Source organism: Phyllostomus discolor, chromosome 11, assembly GCF_004126475.2.
Source record: "Phyllostomus discolor isolate MPI-MPIP mPhyDis1 chromosome 11, mPhyDis1.pri.v3, whole genome shotgun sequence".
Taxonomy (NCBI): Eukaryota; Metazoa; Chordata; class Mammalia; order Chiroptera; family Phyllostomidae; genus Phyllostomus; species Phyllostomus discolor.
The window spans coordinates 66,809,068-66,825,187 of NC_040913.2; the positions used below are offsets into that span (position 1 = coordinate 66,809,068).

The window sequence follows — 16,120 nt, forward strand, 5'->3', positions numbered from 1 at the left end:
CCCCCCACCCGGGCTCTAGTCCCTATGTGTGAAAATGGATACTTGTGGTTAGAAGGTGACCCTCATCCCTAAAAAGACATCTGAGCAGCTGGTTTGCAAGCTCCTGCCCCTCCTGGGACTCCATAACATGATGAGCACATAGTAGTTCCACACATCGTCACTGTACCCCACTATGCGCCAGAAGGTGGTGATGTAAACTGAACTGGCAACAGTGGTGCCTTGACGGCCGGCAGCCGGCAGGCAAGGAGCCTGGTGTGCATGCGCAGCAGGGGCTCTTCCTGGGGGACACAGAGGGGTGCCTGGTGAAGGAAGTGGGGGCGAGTCTGCGGGGGCGGGGAAACTCAGAGACGTGGCCTGAAAGAGGTGGAGGCTTGAGGAGCCGGGCTCCTTGTGTGCAGCTGGCCCCACAGCAGGGAGGCGGGCCTGGGAATCTGCTCCTGGACTGTAAGTCTTCGTGCCCGTTCACAGGCACGTGATGAACGAACTGCTTGACACGGAGCGGGTCTACGTGGAGGAGCTGCTCTGCGTCCTGGAGGTGAGCCTGCCCTTGGCGGACGGCCGGGCGTGTGTCGTGGGCTGGGATTCCCCCCGGGTGCCTTGTGTCTGCCACCAAGCATGTGAAAGAAGGCTCACGGCAGCTTTACTCGTAACAGCCCCAAAGTGGGAGCAACACAGATGTCTGTCAGTGGGACACGGGACAAGTAGGCTCAGGTGGGTTTGCACGGAGACAATACTTACAGCAAGAAAAGGATCTGCCGCTGCCCAGGCCAAACACACCCCTCAGGAGCTCCGTGAGGAGCGGAGATGCAGACCAGTGTGCCTGCCATTCCTGCAGAGGAAGTCCAGGCCGTGCAGAGCCGGGCGGGTGCAGTGCAGAGGGCTGGTGGAGCCTGCTGGTGGCGGTGGTGGCCTGGGGAGGGCAGAGTGGCTTCTATGTCTTGATCTGGGCAGTGGTTACAGGGGTGTAGACATAATTCATCAAATGTGTACATAAGATCTGTCCCCTTCGTAGAAATATCTGGATTTTAAAAAGGCTAGAAGGAAGAATGGAACCTCCTCTCCCCACCCCCCAAAATTGGTGCAATTTGTAATTCATTCATATGGCGTGGTGCATGTCCAGATGATCACCTTAAAAATGGCCAGTGACTCAATACGAGGTGGATTTGCTTTCTAACACCTGAGGCGGCGTCCCCCTCCCCACTAGCCCCACTGGGCAGTTGTGCAGAGATGGGCTTTGGTGGCGAGCGACTGGGCCGCTGCTAAAATGGCGAGAGCTGCAGCTCAGGACTCCCAGCTGACTGCCCTCCTCTTCCACAGGGCTACGCTGCCGAGATGGATAATCCTCTGATGACGCATCTCCTCACAGCAGGCCTTCAGAACAAGAAGGATGTTTTATTTGGAAACATGGAAGAAATTTACCACTTTCATAACAGGTGAGAGAGACCCTTCCTCTAAAGTAGCCTCCTGCAGGGAGCTGCGACCCAAACAACCCCCGGATGGTGCGTTCCTGCTGGGGGGTATCCCTTCCTCCCCCTCTCAAGATGGGATAAGCTCACAGAGGGGCCACAAGCCAAGAGCGGTTTGACGGGGTGTGCCCAGGGCTAGTTCTCTGAGCCAAGGGGGCTGGTTAGAAATGGGCCTCCACCCGGCGTGGGAAGATGCCTCGGAGCTTTGTCAGCAGGAAGCTGCAGGAGCAGCCCGCTCCTCCTGCCTCTCCCTGTCCTTCAGGACCGGCGGAAGCCAACCCCCACCCAAGTGTGAGCACACTGGGGCAGCACCAAAGGCCACACCACTTAGCAAGGATGGTTTTGTCCCCAAGCCCATTCTTGGAAAGGGTGGTAACTTCGGATGTTCCTTTCCTGCCCGTTATACCCTGGGACAGCGATCTGCGGCCTCCTCCTGCTCTGGGGAAAGCGCGGCTAGTCCTTCCAGTGCTGCTTCCCCTGGGTTCCCACTTGCAGTTTGCGGGAGCTCATGGGAAAGGAAATGAGCCGGCAGACATAAGTGGGTAGGGAGGCAAGACGATGATGGCAATGTCTGTGTCTCTTGAAAAATGGCCAGCTATGAGCCGAACCAGGGAGCCCAGCCAGCATGGGACTCGGGCCCCACCTCCTGTGGGTGTCAGGGGACACTTGGCCCCTCAGTCATTAGCATCTCTCACCCGCCCATTGACAAGGGAGGTACCGGGTCACAGCTGAACCCTGCCCCAGAGCCTTCCTTTGGGAGTTAAATCAGGAGGGACCCCTGGACCTTCAGTATCCCCGGGGCCTCTGGCCGGTGCTTGGGCACCGGGACCCTGGCTGCAGGACCAGTGTAGTGAGCCGATCCCCCAGGAGCTCCCCTCCCTGGGGGATTTGCCCCCACGGACAGATGTAAGTCAGAAATGGAGGAAGACTCGGCGCATGGCTCAGGAACAAAGCTGCACTGGGGAAGGTCTCAGGGACAGAACGGAGCTCCCTTTTACGTCCGCAGAAACCCAACAGAGCACGCAGCTGCGAGGCTCCACTTCCAGAACCTCCAGGTGCCCTGTCTGCCTGCTCATGGCCTCTTCATCCCACATCTGCGCTGATTTAAAAAAAAAAACACAAAACTGTCCTGAATTCTGTGTGAACACCAACACCAAACGCACACAGGGATCCATGGGGGCCAAGGCTGCTGAACCGAGAGTGTGATGTAGCCAGAGCTCTGGGAATGGCAGAGGTGGCTGCGGGTTCCTGAAACCAGACTGTATTCTTACACACAGAAGCTGCTGAACTGAGGATTGAAGTTGTTTGGAAAATAATAGCTTATTAAGCTGTTACAGATGCCATCTCGCTCAGGTTGTTTATCATATGACCTAATGCACACTTTCCTTGTCTAGAATATTCCTGAGAGAGCTGGAAAACTACATAGACTGCCCAGAGCTGGTTGGAAGGTGTTTTCTAGAAAGGGTAGGTGTTGTTTTTTTAAATGTATACTTTCCTGCGCTTTCCTTCCTGAAATTACTAGCACTTAAAATAATAATTTTAAATTCTGTTGCAGTCCCCAACTGAAAGCACACAGTTCCAATATTTCTAGTTTGGCTAAATTGACATGACGATTTTTGATAGGGCTGAAAGAATATGCTTTTTTCTGAAGCCCAATAACTACTTGGAAAAAGACAAATGGGAAAACATAAACTTTGAGATATGCCAAAATTATCAAACGCCTAAGTTTTGGTTGTGTTAGATGAAGCGGAACATGTCTCAGGCTGGCGTTCTGTTTTGCGTTTGGTCTTGTCCTGACTGAGACGCCCTCACGGACTGGCTGACTTTGGGCAAGTCATCCTGTTCTCTGAGCCTTATTTGTCTCCACTCTTCGAAATAGGAGGTGTCTGCCCCCTTCTGGGGCAGGATGATCAGCCCAAGTGTGTGTGTGGAGGGGAAGGGGGTGGGGGAGAGGCTCTGGGAGCAGGCAAGGGCTGCTGGGTACCGGGCCTATGGGCGTCTCCGCAAGGCCCCACGTGACCCTCCTCAGTTGATCTCCGTAAACTGCGAGTTGGCAATGTGGCAAATGCAGCTAAGCTTATCAACAGCAATAAAACCGAGTCATTTTCACAAAATAAGCTGGAGTGCTGTAATAAATTGATATGAGGAGGCCGAAGGCAGGAAAAGGAGGAGCAGTGTTGATGTTCGGATGCAGCCTGGCTGCAGTGCTCCTCGGTGCTGTGTGAGGAGTGGGGTGGGGCAGTCCTGCTGTAGGCCAGTGGTTCTCAAAGAGGGTCCCCCAGCCAGCAGCCTCGGAGTCTCCTGGGAACTTCTTGTGAATGCAGGTTTCCTGGCCCCACCTCAGACTTGCCCAGTCAGAACCTCCGTGAGGGTAGCAACCCATTTGCACAAGCCTGCAAGCAATTCTAACGGGCCTGCAAGCTTGAGCACCACCTTGGAGGCTGAGCTCTGGAGATCCTTTAGAAAGTCCGTGTTAGTCTTGTGTTTATTTTTGCACTGTTAGACCTATGGCAGAAGCCAGCTCTACTGATTGAGCCAATCTGTATACAAGATAGCCCTGAAACGTGAACTTCTAGTGGGGTGTAGCCTGGCGGTTCCACAATGAGGGACGCAGCTTCTGAGATGGGGGGCGAGCTGGGATTCAGCAGGAGGTCGGACCGACCCCCCCGAGCCACACTGTGACACATTTCTGCCCCGGGCCCAGATGGAAGAATTCCAGATCTACGAGAAGTACTGCCAGAACAAGCCCCGCTCGGAGAGCCTGTGGCGACAGTGCTCCGACTGCCCGTTCTTCCAGGTGTGTTTCTGGGCTCTGTTTGCAAAGCAGGGGTGTCCAACCTTTGGGCGTCTCTGGGCCACACTGGAGGAAGAAGAGTTGCCTTGGGCCACACATTAAATGCATTGCAACACGTAATCGCAAAAAAATCTCATAACGTTTTAAGCAAATTCACGGTTTTGGGTTGGGCCTCATTCACAGCCGTCCTGGGCTGCGTGCAGCCAGTGGGCCACAGGTTGGGCACCCCACTAGAGTATAATCTCCTTTACTAATTGACTCTCAAACAAAGAATAATGAAAACTGTCTAAACCGGAGGCTCGGTGGTTTTAGGAATGCCAGAAGAAACTGGACCACAAGCTAAGTCTGGACTCCTACCTGCTGAAGCCAGTCCAGAGGATCACCAAATACCAGCTGCTCCTCAAGGTGAGACGCTGGGCAGCCATGCCTGGCCAGGCACCCCCTGGAGCCCCCCGCCCGGCGTGGCCACCCTGCGGCCACCCTCACTGCCACATTCCCCTCCCAGCCACACACCCACCTGGCTGCGGCTGCCCCATGGTCTCTGAACAATGCAGTTTCTGAACCACCTTCCTCCCATCTCTGTGAGGGCTGGGCTCTTCCCAGACCTTTGAGGCAGCCTACTGTGTGCTGGCCATTGTTAGGGCAAAGGCAGGACACCAAGGTGAACAAGTGGGCAAACCCCCCCCATGGAGCAGAGGCTCAAAGGGCCCTCACCCAACACTGGCCTGTGCTCCCACACTGGCCTTCCCAGCCAGGCCTGGCCCATGTCGGTTATCTCTGTGGGCCCACCAGAGGCGGCACAGTGGCCTGGAGGGAGCGAGCTACCAGTCATGGAGGGTGTGTGCGTAAGGAGCAGATGTTCGTTCGGGAGTTGAACTTGAAAGGAAGGAGTAACCAGTTTTGAAGTGGGGAGACAGGCGACAGGGGTCTCAGTCTGAGTTTGCTGGCATCAGAGCTGCACAAGGGCACTGGCCCTGGGGGTGGAGGGGGGGCAGGGGACTTGCACTCACCAAACTCAGCTGAGTGCCCACTAGCTCAGGGAGCGTCCTCGATTTGCAGTATCTGTCTGGCTGTTGCGGGGTGGGGTACAGGGGCTTCAGGGCAGTGGTGGGACAACTTCTTGAACTGCTCCCAGGCCAGTGGTCCCCAGGCAGGCCCCGCATCCAGGGAGGGTCTGCGTGTCCATGTGCATGCGTGGCCTTATCTTCGCCCGTGGATAACTGAGCAGGGAGCTACCAGGGCCTGCACTGCCAGAACAGAGCACTGGCGTTCCAGCAGCTCTCAAGGGGAATGGTAGGGGCCAGTGTCCGGATGGGTGTGTGAGCGCAGCTTCTTCACCCCACACCCCCCTCCCAGGAAATGTTGAAGTACAGCAAGAACTGCGAGGGGGCGGAGGACCTGCAGGAGGCGCTGAGCTCCATCCTGGGCATCCTCAAGGCCGTAAATGACTCCATGCACCTCATCGCAATCACAGGCTATGATGTAAGGACCACCGAGGGTGCTCTTGCCTTTCTCCACATGGGGCTGGAGGTGCCAACGAGCCTGCTTGGTGGGGGCTCTGCCAGCTGCAGGGGGGTCTGCCGGCTGAGGCGGGCCCAGAGCCAGAGCAGAGCTGTGCCCTTAGGCTTTAACAAGCATGCGAATCACCGAGAATCAGTCAAAACCCAGTCTGACTCAGGGGGTCTGGGCAGGTCTGCACAGGGGCTCAGCACCATGTAAAGAAAACCAGGAGGGCTTCTCCCCTTGGAGGTGCACCTCAGAAAACCTCTTCATTCCTGGTCTTTCCCTGAGGTCAGCATGTCCTGGGGAAACGGGTGTAAATCTTTCCTCTGATGCTGCTTGTGGGCTGACAGCATGTAACAGGTGGGCGTTAAAGCCAGGTTTCTACCTTCTCCTCTGTATGCCTGTGTCAGGCCAATTATTAATAATCATTAATTATTATTTTGTTTGCATTTCTCTAAGTCTCTTCAGCACTCACATTCTAGGTTAGAGTATTTTTACAGCAGTTTTAGGTTCACAGCAAAATTTAATGGAAGGTACAGAGATTTCCCATACACCCCCCCGCCCCCCCAGCCCACAGCCCCCGCCCATTATCAGCATCCCCACCGGAGTGGGACATTTGTTACAGTTAATGAACCAACACGGACACGTCATTGTCCCCAGAGTCCGCAGCGTGCATCGAGGTCCACTCTGGGTGCTGCACATTCTGTGGGTTTGCACGAAATGTCTAACGCCGTGTGTTCACTGTGGGAGTTAGCGTACAGAGTGGCTTCGCTGCCCTGAGCATCCCGGTGCTCTGCCTGTGCCTCCCTCCCTGCGCCCCTCCAGCCCCTGGCAGCCGCTCACCTGTTACTGCCTCCGTAGTTTCTCCTTTTTCCGAATGTGACGCAGTTGGAACCTGGAATGCAGCTTTCCCAGATGAGCGTCTTTCACTCGGCAACATGCACCTGAGGCCCCCCATGCTCATTCTGGGTTTTAAATGCTCCTCATGTTGCGACACATTTTAGGGGAATCTGAGTGACTTGGGGAAGCTGCTGATGCAGGGATCCTTCAGTGTCTGGACGGACCACAAGAAGGGCCACACCAAGGTGAAGGACCTGGCCAGGTTCAAGCCCATGCAGCGACATCTGTTCCTGCACGAGAAGGCCGTGCTCTTCTGCAAGAAGCGGGAGGAGAACGGGGAAGGGTACGAGAAGGCCCCATCCTACAGCTACAAGCAGTCCTTAAATGTGAGTAAGGCTTGTTCCCAGCAGCTGCGAACCTTCCTGGCGCCAGCCCTGGGTCCTAGAGAGAAGGACTGGGGACCATTCCACGTTGTAACTGAGCCTTGGTCAGGACGTCCGCCTTCTGGCACACACCCCTCATCTTTGGATGTGGGCATCTGGGATCTCTGGCACCCTTAACCCCCCTCTCAGAACTGACACCTGCCCTCCATTGTGTGCTCTCAGATGACAGCAGTTGGCATAACGGAGAATGTGAAAGGTGACGCGAAGAAGTTTGAGATCTGGTACAATGCCAGGGAGGAAGTTTACATCATTCAGGTAAGACCCCGATCTTCCTCTGACCAGGCGTTAGGGACTGCCGAGTGTCTTAGGATTGCCACTGAAAAGCTTCTGGGGAGAGCTGGTATCTAGAATCTTCCACAGAGTTTTAGTACCCAGAGGCCAGGAACACCACTATTCATCTGGGGGCTCTGTCCTGGGCCATCTTAAACCTGAGCTGAACCCAGGGCAAAGTACAGGGAAACATGGCAAGCTAGGGGTGTTAGAGGTATCCTTCCAGAAAAATGAGCTCAGGCTCCTGCAGCCCCAGCGTAGGTGTGCCTGGACGCCATGGGGGAGCACAGCTGGCCTGCGCCACGCTTACACACGAGACCAGGCCCTCCTGGCGGGAAGTGTGTTCTGGGTCCTCACCTGTCCTTGCCTTGCTGGTGAGGGCAGGAGGTGGGCAACACCATAAGTACATTTGTGAGCCCATGTAAGACCCCAGGTGCCCTGTGATGGGTCAGCCAGCACAGGGATGTGCCTCTCCTGGCTGCCTTCAAACTTCTGACCCACTGGCTGGTGTGGGCCCATGGCTATGTGGCAACCCGGTATCACACCACACTTACTGGTCTACACATCATAACACACACCAGCACAGCCAGACCCAAGGGCCCCAGAGAGCTGAGGTGAGGACGTGGCTCAACACTCTGGCTTTCCACAGGCCCAGGGTCTGCAGAGGCCAGCTGCCCCCCCCAGCACCGCCCCTCAGGCCCCACACTTCACCGAGGCAGTGCGGAGCCCTGGCCAGGGTTCACACTCTTTGCAGCCTCCCTCCCCCTGGAAGTTTAGGATCTACTTGTGAGGTGGCAGACTCTGGCTCTCCTTATCCCCTAAAGTGGCATCAGGGCCACTTCCCAGAGACACTTACTCTCAAGGAGCAGTGTGTGCCACAGGGTCTTCCCACTGAGTCAGCCATCAGTGGTTGTGCAAGCGCATGGGCTGGCTCTCTGTCCGCTGGCGGGTGCTGCGGTGGCCTGGGCCCTGACGGATCAGGCCCTTGCCCGTGGGGCAAAGTCCCGGAGCAAGGGAATGTGCCACCGTGCACTCCCTTCTCCGTTCTCACGCACAGTGCTCTCATTGCCTGTTTCTCTAAGATTGTCCTTGGAAGTTTCCAGAGTAAAAGACCAAAGTATGTGTCCCTAGGGAATGAGAATCCTCATCTCCTGGCGTTTCTCTTGGGGGGACAGGCACCAACTCCGGAGATTAAGGCAGCGTGGGTGAATGAGATTCGGAAAGTGCTGACCAGCCAGCTGCAGGCTTGTCGAGGTGAGGATGTCTTCGGCTATCCTGTTCTCCTAGCTTTTGCTCCAGGGGCATTTTTACATAAGTTCAAAGCAATCTCATAATTCTTAGCAATTCAAGATCAAGCGTAGCATTTAGAAGTGAATGTGCAGGGTTGAAGTTCATCAGCCACATGTGGGTGGTGTGTTTGTGTCTCCCTGCAGAAGCCAGCCAGCACAGGGCCCTGGAGCAGTCCCAGAGCTTGCCTCTGCCGGCCTCGTCCAACACCAGGTGAGGAACCCCTCCCTGCACTTGAAATGCCACCACCGTGCAGGAAGAGTCACAGTAGGCATTTGCACAGGTCACAGACTTGACTTGGCCCTTGTCACCTGACTCTCTTGGTTATGGGATTACTTTGCATTTGCCCAGTGCCCCCTGGAGTGCTTCTCCTCTGGAGCACAGGCCAGTGGGTCAGTGCCCGTGGGCCCGCTTCGCCGTCGTGGGTCTCCAGCCCCACTCCCAGGCAGAGGCCAGTCCCTGACGGCTCTCTCATTGCTTTCCGTCTGTGGGTCGGTTCTTTCCCAGGATGATTAGCGTACAACTGGACTGTTCCCAGTGATAGTTCATCGCTAGCATTTCAGTGATGGGAGCCCCTCAGACAGGGACCCCTCAGACAGGGACCATTGGTGCTGGAGGCTCGGAGCCACAGCTCACAGGCATGGGACACGTCTCAGGCACCAGCCTTCACAGTGGCTTTGTCACACCCTTCCTGCCCTTATTTTTCTTATTGTGTACATCCACTTATCTTTTCACATTATTGTTCCCGTTTCTACCTCTAAGCATTTGTGGAACAGAGTACAGTCTACATGAGTAATCCGTAGAAGGGTGGTTTTAAAAAAAAAAAGACCCCTCTCCATCTCTCCCCAAAATAGGCTGCCTCCTGCTCCATGGCTAAGAGGTGGTTTTGTCCTCCTTCTGTCCCATTCGGGCTCCATCTGGAAACGCTTGGCCGCTCTGCGATGGCAGGGCACGTGTTCTGAAGAGCGGGTGGGAATTCGGTCTGGATGCCTCGAATTCTCGAGGAGAATTTCCAAAAACTAACCAGGCTATGTTCAATTTCTTTTTCAACGGGTCTGATGTCATCAGTCCTTCGAAAGGAAACACGAGAAACATCAAGAAGTTGGAAGAAAGAAAAACTGACCCTCTAAGTCTGGAAGGATATGTGAGCTCAACGACATTGCCAAAACCCCCCGAAAAGGGCAAAGGTGGGTGTCTGCGGCCACAGAGCCCAGGTGCGCCGGGAGCAGCATCACAGGTGTCCACTAGCGGGTGTGTCAGGGCTGCACGGCCTCCTCTGGGCCTGAAGGAGCACTCGTAAGGCGTCCGGGGTTCCCTGACCACCCTGCACGGACCCTGAGACCTCCCAGACGAGCCCCTGCTTGACCAGAGCCACCCTGGGCTGCGGACACCCTCTGCACTGTCCCTCTCTCTTCCTTTGTAGATGACACAGTCACTAGCTCTACCTCAGAAAGCTCTGCGCTTTCCAAGAAGCGCTTTACTCTGCAGGGCTTTGCTAACCTCAAAGGTCAGAAAGGTAAAAGGCACCCACCTAATATCATTTTCCGGACATGTCCCTCGCCAAGGTGGCATGCCTGTCATCCATTTGTGTGGTGATCATTCATGAGGATGTTCCGGGAGGGGCATCTGCCTGCTCCACCCCACGCGCAGCCATTCAGAAGCATTTTTCCACTTATTCACTCTTTTTTTACTGACACTGCTGGGTCTGCGGTACGTGCAGCCGAAGTTATCTTTTGGGGGCCTTTTCTTTGAAAAGGTGAGGGGAACTTTTCTAAGGAAGGCTTGCTCAGGAACGACTTGTCATTCGCTTTTTTGGTCCAACTCCCTCTCTTTCCTACTTTTTCCTGTCAGTCCCTGTGGGCATTAACTGTTCCCGCTGCAATTATTCTCCACTGCCAGAAGCTGAAGGGCTGGTGTCAGCTACCCCTGGGGGCCCTTAGTGCCCAGGGCAGCCCAAGGGTCCCTTGAAAGGAACCTCTAAAAGCCTCTAAAAGCTTGACCACCTTTACGTGCTCCTGAACAGTGAGCAGAACGGGAGGGAAATACATCAAGGTAGCTCAGGACGCAAGCCCGGAAGTTCCAGGTGGCTACTCTCCACTGGATGCTGAAAGCCAGTGTTGTCCGGGGTTCTTTTCATTGGTCCAGACGCTGGTCCAAAAGATTATTTCCCCAATGTATAAAATACTTCTTTTCCCCAATCTATAAGACACTTTTAAGTCGGCCTCAAAGTAAAAAAAAAAAAAAAAAAAAAAGACAAATTCTGGCACCACATACTTTGCTGATTATGGACAGTCTATGCATAGCTGAGAAAATGTACCTAGAACTCAGAAAATCAGCCGAGATAGCCCCCGAATGATGACACCGATTGCTACAGTCACGGCACACCGGCCTCATCTCTCGTCACCCCCCGCGCTCTCTGCTCTCCGTCCACCTGCAGGGCCCTGCAGCCAGCTTGGCCTGGCTCCCAGGAAGCTGCTCTGCATCAGTGAGAGCCAGCCTCCCGACGTTCGTGTCCCATCCCAGCATGAAAGCACTGTCTCCCACGGCCTCCTCGGGGCTCTGCATGCAGTTCCTCACTCTCTCTCTTCTCTCCTGTTATGTTTTTGCCTCTTCCTCCTTCTGCAGCTTCTCCTACCAGTCCTGACAAAAAAGCTAAGCGACACGAAGTTAAGAGCGATCCAACGCCTTTTGGTTTACGAGGTAGAGTGGCTCAACCTTCTGGACACAGTCTGCCATCCATTTTCCCGTCCGGTTAGGGACGCTGTCTGTCTTGCCACTACATGGAGCCTAGAATGTAGACAAAGTAGGTCTCTACTTGCCAGAAGCAAACTCATTGTTTTGTTCAAACGCACAATGCTCTGGCAACAGCTATTGTGATAACATCATGCATGTCTCAGTTAAACTCCTCATACCAGGTTTGCCTGGAACCTACAGAACTACCCACTGGCCACTAGTCAGAGGCTGCTGACACCTGGCTGGCATTTAGGTTGGGTTGGGTTGGGTTGGGCTTTATTACTCAGTGGCTTCATAGGCTGCATGGTATCCCTGTCCATAGGTCCCTGCTGCTCCTGCCTCCCCCAGCTTTACCAGTCTTTCCCAATGCTTCTTGGTGGAAACACAGGACATGGCAACTGTGGGACCCTATCAGGCCTCTCAGTTCATGGGAGATGACCCATCATGCAGACAGATGGGGGCAAGCTCTATGCTGGGAATTGGGCCTCCTCCTTTCTTGCCCTCTCACGCTCTAAGGGCAAACTCCCCACCCCTGCCACCCAGGGAAACCCAGAGAGTTTCCTGGTCCAGAGAAGATTTTGCTTTGTGAATCCTCCTGAGTTTTGCAAACAATTGCGAAGGTTCCCCAGGAGTGTACACTGAACCAGAATCCCCCCCACACGCACACTGCCAGAGCCACCCAGAGGACACCCAAGGCCCACTCTGGCCTCAGACCATGCTCTGCCCCCTAGGGACCCAGGCTGCAGCCCTCACACTGCCCCCGGGCATGGCAGCTCAGAGGCCAGGGGCCGATCCTCTCCAGCAGCCCTCGCATGGGTGGCACCCAGCCTCCCCAGGTGCTTGGGTGAAAAAGTCACTCCCCTCCTGGGAAGGGCTATTTTTGTCCCTTTCACATCTTCTATTCAAGACCTGCGGCCTCTCCCCTGTGGTCTCTCCCTTGTGCTGGAGGCTGGCGTGGGGCTGTAATGAATGCGGCCTTGGGCACATCCCAGAGCAACTTAACTGCTGCTTGTACTTCTTTTCAGCCAAATTTTGTCCCCCCTGCAAGCTCGAGTCTTCATCTGTGCAATGAAGACAAGGCCCCCTCAAGGGTCACAGTGGGTGTGGGTGAAAGTCCTGAGCACAGCGTCCGGGGCTCAGCAGCCAGTCCTCCTCCTCCTCATCCCCATTGTCACTGAGCATTTCCACCTGCAGTGGGTGATGGTGAACTTGCTGGCGGGCCCCCTTGCACAGGCTAAAGTGCTTGCTTCCTAAAAAGCTTCATCAGCCCTTGTTTTACTCAATATCAATACAAGGACTGTCTTACAGGAAATGAAGGTGGCCACGAATATGTCCTCCTGTGAAATGTCCTCCTGCAAAGTCCCCACCATCTTGTGTAGATCAGAGAGCAATGCTGCCCTAGTCCATGGCTGTGACACTGACCAACCATAGCATCCTCTCTTGTTCCACACTTGGCGGCCCAGGCACACTCGGGCCTCAGAACTTTCTGCTTATTCCTTTGTCACGCTGTTTGAAGGCAGAGATGCTACTGGAGCCTGTTAAAGAGGTTCTCCCAGAGGCTCCTGGGCAGAGAAGGGAGTAACCACAGGCCTCGATGCTGCTGTGTGTGGAAAGCCTGCCTTTCTCTGCAGGTGCCAGAGGGCAGAGTCACACAAACACAGCCACCAGGCTCTCTGAAGCGCAGGCTGACCTGAGGCCCCTTGGTCAGGCAGCACTGCCTGCTCTGCTCATAGAACAGCTTCACCTTCCAGTCCTCACCGGCCTCAGACTTCTGCCTGTTTTGCCAGAAACCCCACTGTTATCTATCAGTGGTGGGTGGGAAGGCGAAGATGTTTGTAGCCAGGCTACTGTCACTGTGACCCTCTTAGTGTCCCCTGCCCAGTGCTCTGATTAGTGTCCCACACTGGGACAATTCCAGACATGCCTGAAGCAGGTGTGGATGGGTGGTTTGTAGCTGGAAACGACACAGTTCCCAATTCGAGCACAGACACAAGCCTGGGACATGAGCAGGGCTGTGCTCCATGCTTCCCCTTGCCCCAGAGCCTGGGCCCCAAGCAGGCAAAGCCCAGAGGCTCTCCTGCCTGCCACAGTGTTCAAAGGAGCTTCCAGGGCTGCTGATATCCACTGGCTTCTTTGGCCCTGAGGATATAGGTGCACACATGCTTTCTTCCTGGGGCTCACTGTTCTGCTGGCTGATGGGGAACTCTGGGTCCCAGCTCCCTTTTCTAGGAAGGCAAAGGTGGCTTTCTATTTCCTCTTTATCACAAGGTTTTCATTGCCAAGCTTAAACGTTCTCAGCCTTGGGAACCGGCCATTACACAGCTTGCCCCTTTGCAGCCCCGACTTTACGTAAAGGGGAGCGTGCATTTGCACTTGGCTCGCTGTGGTTCCTTCACACCCAGCACCGTCTCTTTCTCAGGGAAAAGCTTGCTTCCAGCCCCCACCAGTGTGACTTGGAACTGGATGTGCCCAAGCCCAGATGTGACAAGCAGTCTGCTTATTGCCCACATTCACTCGCTTCCTGTTGAAATGCTGTTTAATACCATGTGGGGGCTGTGATCAAATACCGGAGGAGTCTTCAGCTTGGTGCTTTATTGCTGGCATTTATTACATTTATTCAGAATGGGAATTCATCACCTCCTATCTCCTCACAACTTACTTGGACTCCCCACCCCCGCAATGGGAAAAGCAGTTGCTTCTCTTTGGGGATCCATGCCAGTAGAGATGCTAATGAAGGAATATATATATCTTATAAAGTCTGAAAGGAAAGCTTTCTTCCCCTCGTTTTCTGGCCAGTGGAGATGGTTAGAGCTTGTGTAGGCTGATTTTGCAGCCCAAAGGCCTGGGCTGGGGTCCCAGCTTTGCCTCCATGGTCTGCAGAAGCTCAGACACATAACAGTGTCAGTCCCATGAGGGTCACAACCCCCTTACCTTGCATGTCAAGAGCTGGGAGTGTGTCTGGAGCAGGGCGCTCTCAGTAAGCCTCAGCCATTCTTGGGAGGAGCTCTTCTGGCCCAGTCCGATGGGTGTTGAGTGGTACAAGCATTCATTGGAAACCTCTTCCCTTCCCTGTGTTGGCTCCAACACAGAGGAGTAGCAGCACCTCCAGCCAGTGACCTTTCAGGGTCCCTGTGCTCCTCTGGGACTGGGACCAGCAGGCAGGAGGCTGGGAGGTTGGGGGGAGCACTCCTCCTCCTCTGGGAAGCCGCAGGGCCTGCTGGAGAAGTGCACAGCCTTCCAGGGATGGCCTGGCAGCTCACCTCTTTCCCCTCATTGGCCCAGCAATGGAAGCAGGTTCTCTGGACCCCGTCTCCCTGGACTATTTGCACAGTTGAAGCAAACATGGCAGGCATTTCAGAAATCAGCAGTGTGCCCTGCAGTCTTTACCAGCTCCTGGGAAGAGGGCAGGCTCCACGTGGGTGGCACATTTCGGGGGTTGCAGGGACTTCCATAGATCATCTTCAGACGGGGTTGTCACTGAGGGCAGTCCTCACTGGAGCCTGTTTCTCTCTCAGGCTGGAGCAAAACATCTCACCCACTGGAGGCCCCTGAGGACAACGATGGCTGGTCGAGTGCCGAGGAGCCAATTAATTCCTCAGATGCGGAGGAGGAAGGCGGAGTGGGCCCCAGGAAGCTGGTAATCTTGGCTCTCCCCGGGCAGTCAGCCTGGCACTGCTGGTCCCTGGCACTGCTGGTCCCCAAAAGCTTCAACCTGATGGTCTGCAGTTCCCATGGCCACTGGGAGGGACTTCTAAGTGCCAGGGCTCCCTGTGGCTCTGTGTCCCCACCTCTCTGTTAGGTCACCATCATCAGACCACCACACGAGGCTCTCCTTCCAAGGGTACCGTGCACACCGATTTGCCCCTCGGGAAAGTAGAATGTTCCCATAAGCTCCCTTATGGCTATGGATACACCTCTGTCTCATTATGAAGAGAATAACACCCTCTTGAGGTTTTGCACTCGAAACAAGGTCCTGTTATAACCTGAGCAGCAGGGAGAGGCTATTCACATGTTAAGTCAAAAGTCAGGATCATGCCAATGGGAATTTACTGCACACGCAGTGCCGTCCTGGTTCTGGTGCCAGGGCTACCACAGCTCACAGAGCACCCCAGAGCCCGGGTTGGGGGGCGGGGCAGACACAAGCGAATGGATGAAACAGGGAGAGTCTCACATGGTCAGCGTGGCCTTGCCCTGGGAGGCCTGAGGTGAGAAGAGCCACACGTGGAGACACAGGAGGTGCAGAGGAGCCTGGGCTCTGGGGGTCCCAGCAGGGGAAACTGAGGCAGGCTTGCAGGGGAGAGCAGGGCAGGAGGTGGGCTCTGAAGGCCAGGCAGTCTCTGGTGGGTGGTCTGGATTCTGTTCTCAGTGTAGCAGGGGACATGATTGTAGCTGCTCAGGGCCCGTTAGGGGCCAGTGCCAGTCACCCTGAGAGGGCATGGCGGCTCTGATGAGGATAAAGGACTCCGACCCTCGATCTCCTGGCTTCCAAACCCTGCAGCCCTGTAGCCCCATCCTGCAGTGTAGCATGTTGCGTTGTTGTCAACTGACGGTGAGGTCCCCCCATGCTCCGTCAGAACGGCTTGCCCTTCTGAGGGCCCACCTTCTCTACAGAGAGCACCGCCCACAGGCACGTGTTGAGCATCTATGTGTGAGGCACTTTTCTAAGCGCTGAAGACAAAACAGGGCACAAAATAGACAAGAATGTCCTCTATAGGGAAGCAAAACAGTAATAATAAAGTAAAATGTGTAGCATTTAGGTGAGGGTGGCTGCCATTTCAGAAAGG

The 16,120-nt window shown here is 55.0% G+C and overlaps 1 protein-coding gene across 27 annotated transcripts in view; it reads left to right on the forward strand.

Moving 5' to 3' along the window:
* Positions 1-16,120, forward strand: part of MCF2L (MCF.2 cell line derived transforming sequence like) — a 169,606-nt gene that overhangs the window by 150,703 nt on the left and 2,783 nt on the right. For 12 of the 27 annotated variants that reach the window (XM_036011475.1, XM_036011478.1, XM_036011480.1 and 9 more), the window contains 14 exons: positions 469-535; positions 1,318-1,433; positions 2,861-2,930; positions 4,171-4,263; positions 4,573-4,665; positions 5,617-5,742; positions 6,768-6,989; positions 7,209-7,301; positions 8,492-8,570; positions 8,750-8,816; positions 9,672-9,790; positions 10,027-10,119; positions 11,229-11,303; positions 14,852-14,973. In XM_036011475.1, the coding sequence (XP_035867368.1) occupies positions 469-535; positions 1,318-1,433; positions 2,861-2,930; positions 4,171-4,263; positions 4,573-4,665; positions 5,617-5,742; positions 6,768-6,989; positions 7,209-7,301; positions 8,492-8,570; positions 8,750-8,816; positions 9,672-9,790; positions 10,027-10,119; positions 11,229-11,303; positions 14,852-14,973 (1,435 nt within the window). The remainder of the gene's footprint in view (positions 1-468; positions 536-1,317; positions 1,434-2,860; positions 2,931-4,170; positions 4,264-4,572; positions 4,666-5,616; positions 5,743-6,767; positions 6,990-7,208; positions 7,302-8,491; positions 8,571-8,749; positions 8,817-9,671; positions 9,791-10,026; positions 10,120-11,228; positions 11,304-14,851; positions 14,974-16,120) is intronic. The other 15 variants (XM_036011479.1, XM_028526978.2, XM_028526984.2 and 12 more) reach the window with 2 other exon arrangements.